General features: G+C 32.9%; 1 protein-coding gene across 1 annotated transcript; it reads left to right on the top strand.

Annotated features, from left to right (window-relative positions):
• Positions 1–2,036: 2,036 nt before the first annotated feature.
• Positions 2,037–2,522, top strand: LOC140809060 (pectinesterase inhibitor-like). The gene has a single exon (XM_073166527.1). It carries the CDS (start codon positions 2,037–2,039, stop codon positions 2,520–2,522), a length of 486 nt encoding a protein of 161 aa, XP_073022628.1.
• The last annotated feature ends 3,686 nt before the right edge of the window (positions 2,523–6,208 follow it).

Here is a 6,208-nt window from a genome sequence, read left to right as displayed (position 1 = left end):
AGAAATTCACAATTGAATAGAGAGAAAAATATTATAAAGTGTATAGTTTGATAAATTTTGAGAGTTTGAGATTTTTACTTTTTACCATAAATTTTTACTTTTTCACAACAATATTAAAATTATATCTGTGCTAAATTTACGTTTAAGATTACATTCAAAATAATATTTTCTTTTTCAAGGGTAAAAAGAAAAAAATAAAAGATATGTAATTAAATTTAATGATACTTTTGTCCTTTATTGTGTAAAATATAAGTTTGAGTGTAATCTCAAATTGTATATATGCCGAGACGTATGCGGATGATAGATAGTAAATAAAAATATATCCACCCATTAAACTAATATTTATGTGTGTCTGTGTGTGTTTGTGCGCTAATAGAGATTGGATTAATGTTATATTTAATAATGTTCTAATTTTCGATTGAGAATGACATGAAAATTACTTGTTTTCGAATTACTGTTCCAATAGACGATTCAGATTACACAGCTTAAAATATTTTATAATTGATAATAAATCTGTAATTAATTATATAATGGTAATCAATAAAATTGTTTAATTTTTTTAATTTAAACTTATCAAATTTCAATTTTAAAATCTGAATAGCTTGAATGTATAAATTGCATTTTTTATTTCAATTAGATAGCTTGAAAATATAAATTGCATTCAAAGATTTTGCCTTGGTGTGTAAAAAATATAAATTGCATTCGAAGATATAAATTAGTATGGCACTCTTTCGAAAAATTGTTTCTACTCTCTTCAATCACTCATTTTAGGTAGAATAAAAAATACGACTCCTCTTTTTAATGTCATTTGAGAGTTTGACCAATCGAAAATGCAATAGTCATTGAAACTCCAATTAATTCGTTGTTATAATCTATATGCATATGGAAACAATGAAGATTTTACCTGAGAGTGTGTGTTTCACGATAAAGAAGTTGTTAATTATTTTAATTTTTTTACATATTTATCTGATTATTGTGAGAAATTAAAATATTTACTTTTTCTATATTTTGTTAGGGTGAACGCATAGAGACACCAAATCGGGAGTCAGGCACTGTGATGCAAAATTGCAGTTTTTCTGGTACGCCTGATTTGCTAAAGAAGTTGGCCGTGAAGACATTTTTAGGCAGACCTTGGAAAAATCATTCAACAACGGTGATAATGCAAAGTTTTCTGAACAAACTAATCGATCCCATGGGCTGGTTGGAGTGGGAAGGAGATAACTTGGGCAAAGCGTATAATGCCAAATACAGTAGCCGAGGACCTGTGCAAGTACCCACCAGAGAGTCAAATGGCCACACGTTACCAACTCCAGAGATGAGGCGGCCATGTTTACAGCGAGCAACTTCATTGATGGAGAAAATTGGATTAAATCCACTGGAATTCTATTCTTCCCTGACTTGTTATGATATAGTGTAACGTGGAAAGAGAACTTTGTTTCGACCGAGCAATCTATGAGCCATAGAATTTATTTTGTGATATGTGTGCATGTACTGTCATCTCGATATTTCTGGCATATATCTACATTTATTTGGTCAAAATATTTATAATTAAAAATGCATATGAAATCAGTTTGCAAATATGATAACCGACCCTTTAGGCTTTAACATCACTCCGTCCATCCAATTATATCTGTTGCACGAATTAATTCAAAGTCAATAAATTGATATTGGGAATATCAGAGAAGGCAAAATATATAATAAAGTCGAAACATCACATATTTCACAAAATGGGAATACCGTATCGTGAATCTTGCTCGAAGTAATGGTATCAATCCACTATAAGATGGATTATTTTTTCTATAATTAATATAAGATCTTTGTAGTATTACTTCCACCAGATTTTGTGTTTTTAATGTGTCTTACTTATATAAAATACTCCATAATACAAACTTTTACATGTATCAAAGAAAAGAAAATAACATATTTATATATATATATATATATATAGACACACACACACACACGAGTAGAGAGAAATGTCTTCTCAAGTCGTACAAGTTTTCCTAATCCTCTTCTTTTTCACCCAAGTTATGTCCATGGCAATTAGCAACAAAAATGTTGATTTGATACAGCAAGTGTGCGAGAAAACACATAATTATAGTCTGTGTGTTTCTTCTTTAAAATCCGATCCCCGTGGTATCAAAGCCGACTTGAAAGATCTTGTTGTTATTATGATGGACCTTGCATTAGTGAAGTCAATCAAAATCTCAGAACTTATCATTAAATTGAACAAAACAGCCTCTGATCCACTTGTGAGATCATGCCTTCACGTATGTAGTATCGAATACGATACATCGATAGGAAGTCTCCAAGATGCTATAGATGCTTTTGAGTCGAATTCTTATGACGAATCATATAGGCAGCTTACTGTTGCTGCAAGTGGACCGGGAAATTGTGAGGAAACTTTTACCGAACCACCAGCACGCAAGTCTCCATTGACCGCTGTCGACGCCTATTTTTATTCCATGGTTACCATTGCAGAGGATATTCTATCGATGGTCATGAAGCACAAGTCACCATGACTTTATTTCATTATTTGATAAATCTGTAATCTTATTTTAAGGGGAGGAAGTTTTGATTATTTTATTTATGGCTCTTGTTTGCAACTCCCCACAGAATCGCGGAAAATTAAAAATAAAGTGCCCATATTACTAAAATTTATAAATTATTGAAGTAAACTTCCGTGTTTTGTTCTTTACTTTTGTATATTTTGTTCTTACTAAAATTAGTAGTTATGAGAAAAGATATATTGAGAAAGAAAAATTGGTTTTAATTTTTTAAAAAAAAAATTAGGGAAAAAAATAAACATTATAAGGATCTCTTTAGGAATAATTTAATATAATTTTAATATATCACCTTGTCCGTCCAATCATATCTCTTGCACAAACTGGAAGAGTAATAATTTGGTAGTGACTAGTGAGTATAATTTAATGGAAAATTATTTAGGAAAATATTTCGGATTGATATCTTAAATTTTCTCAACATAACGATATCAATATTTTATGTATCATATATGGTTGACAAAAATCTTGTGTTAGTATTTCGTAATATTAATTCCATTAAATATTTATGATGCTTTTCTTATGCTCTCTTGCATATATAAAATATTCCACAATATTACCATTTACGAGTGATGCTACCCATGTAATGAGTTGGATGACCAATTTATCGAAACCGAATTGATGCTTCTTTCTTGTGAGTTCCAGTGACCGGACAGAGAGAGCTCGGACTGAATGATCTACATACTTAAAAAAACAAAGAACGTTAGTTGAGGCGCTGGAAGGAATTACGGCATAACCACTACGACGTTAAAGTCAGTCAAATATTCACACAAAGGAAAGACTTGATATTATATAGTGAATGCTTGTGAAAATATCAAGTGAATATATCTCAAATGATCGAGAAAACATGTGTATTATAGGAAAAAGATCATGATTATCTTGTTTTCAGTACCCAGTCACTTCTTGTGATCAGACGGCTGCCCATGGTCTACCTCATAACACTGTCACAATTGACAACTCATACTGCATCTTGTCTTTGTCACATCTTGTCTTGTCTTGTCACATCGTCACAATTGACAAGATTATCTAAAGTTATTGAATAATTAAATCGTGTACAATATTTTTGGAGTTCGAAATTTAAGATAATATTGTGTTTATATTTTGAAGTTGGGATAAATAAATAGATCATGATCTAAGAAATTAAATAAGAAATTTTTGGATATAAGCAGGTAAATTTTGGGATATATAAATACAAATTATTGAGAGCTTCTCCTATTTATAGAGGGATGGATATGATCCAGATCATGTGTTATCTCCTCGTTTAAAATCTGAATTAAATATTGAATCTATGATAGATTATTATCTCTTATCTATCTCATCATCCTTATCCAAATATCTATACTAATTATCTCTTATCTTATATCAATTATCTTGATAGCCTGTAAAATGGCACTAATAGAATGCCGTAAGGTTGCCGGAGCTAATCTTCGTGTCTAGTTTTACCGGGATTGCGAAATCTACGACACCGTAGATTTTATATACGGTGCTGCACGAGTAGTCTTCGAAAAGTGCAAAACTTATGCTTGTAGACCACTGGTCGGACAGGCGAACACCATAACAGCACAAAGCAAAGAATCACCAAATCATCGTTCCGGCTATTTGATGCAAAATTGCACCATTTCCAGGATGCCAACTTTGATGAAGAAGTTGAATGTAAAGACTTTTCTAGACAGACCGTGGAGAAACCATTCCTCTACAATGGTAATGCAAGCTTTTTTAGACAAGCTAATCGACCCCCGAGGCTAGTTGGAGATGGGTACAAGTTTGGATAAAGTGTACTGTGCTGAATACAATTACCGAGGGCCTGGTTCGAGTACCAACCGCCGAGTTAATTGGTCATGCATTATCCACTCTAAAGCTGAAGCCTCCAAGTATACCGTGAAGAATTTCATAGACGGCAAAAATTGGATTAGATCCACTGGAATACCATATTATCCGGATTTTGTATAATGTTGCAAGAGATCTTTGGACTTTGCAACATAACATTATAATTTGTTTGATGATATATATGTACCACAAATATATTATTTATTTATGCATGCATGAGTTAATCAATAAAAGACATTAAGACAAACAACAAAACATCAACCAATACAGCTTCTAGATTCATGAATCGTTTGTTGATTTTTTTATGGAATATTTATTTAATTCTCAAAGATTGAATAATTAATAATAAATTTTCTCGATCTCTGAAATGATGGGTCATGAACATTTACATACATGGGGTTATTTTTTAGGTGAAGTTTGACAATCAAACAACCGGACCACTGGAAGAATGTGCCAATATTTCCTGGCCGGAAAGAGCTGACAATGGTCCAGAACCAAATACACCTTATCCATACATATAATAGTTCATACATCATTAACCTCATAAATCTGACGTGCCATCGATCACTTGAATCCATGCATTAGATTTTGATGTGCATGAGTCCACACCAACACTAGAATCAACAAGAACCCACAAAAACTATTGTTTAAAAATTCAAATATTTCACAAAATAAATATTATAAGATGTATTAAATTCAACCGTTTGGAATATTATTATTCTGATGTCATACGAAACCATGACAAATACGACGACGATTTAATCTAACTGTTGGGCATTGCTACACTTCATAATATCCATCGTCTGTAGGGTCACGATATGGTAGTTAAGACGGGTGACAGAATACAGAAATTGTCGCTTGTGGCGACCAAAAAATATAACGGTCATGATATACAATAATGGGTCGTGTAAACCCTTGCAAGATTCCGACGGTTCTCTAGGACCGTGGCGGATGGTGTCGGCGTGATATTGAACCACTACTGGCCGATCCTATAAGAGTTGTAAGGAAGACTCGTCATTTGATGGGGTCAGAGTATTGTTGGAGGAGCGCGTCATTTTCGAACCATGACAGGTGGTCCTCGGGATCCCCCTTCCCATCATATTCTACGATGTTTGAGAACTTGAAGTTTTTAGGTTTTTCTGTCAGTATCTCAACAGAAAATGGTACGGCCCGTGTCGTTTGGTGGGGGGGGAGGGGGGATTCTCATTTTGATTTTTTTTAAACTGATCGATCTCCTCTCTCAACTTTTTTTTTTATCTCGGCTAACTTGGCCTCCTGCTCGGAGGGTGGGGGGGTTCAGGCCCCCTCCTCCGCGTCTGGACAATACATGCTCCACCGTGTATATAATCAGTTGTGCCGGTTTGGTCATAGTGAGTGTTAAATCCAAGATTTTTGCATGATCGTGATAATATTTTGTAACTTAATGGTACTAAGATTTGCGCAATCTTCGGGTATCTATATCATTATAAGATATAAGATTTGCAAGATTATCTAAAGTTATTGAATAATTAAATCGTGTACAATATTTTTGGAGTTCGAAATTTAAGATAATATTGTGTTATATTTTGAACTTTGGATAAATAAATAGATCATGATCTAAGAAATTAAATAAGAAATTTTTGGATATAAGCAGGTAAATTTTGGGATATATAAATACAAATTATTGAGAGCTTCTCCTATTTATAGAGGGATGGATGTGATCCAGATCATGTGTTATCTACTCGTTTAAACTCTGAATTAAATATTGAATCTACGATAGATTATTATCTCTTATCTATTCATCATCCTTATCCAAATATCTATAGCAATTATCTCTTATC

This window comes from Primulina eburnea, chromosome 1 (assembly GCF_022965805.1).
Source record: "Primulina eburnea isolate SZY01 chromosome 1, ASM2296580v1, whole genome shotgun sequence".
Lineage (NCBI taxonomy): Eukaryota > Viridiplantae > Streptophyta > Magnoliopsida > Lamiales > Gesneriaceae > Primulina > Primulina eburnea.
The sequence above is the reverse complement of the archived record's forward strand: the minus strand, read 5'-3'. Positions and strand labels throughout refer to the sequence as shown.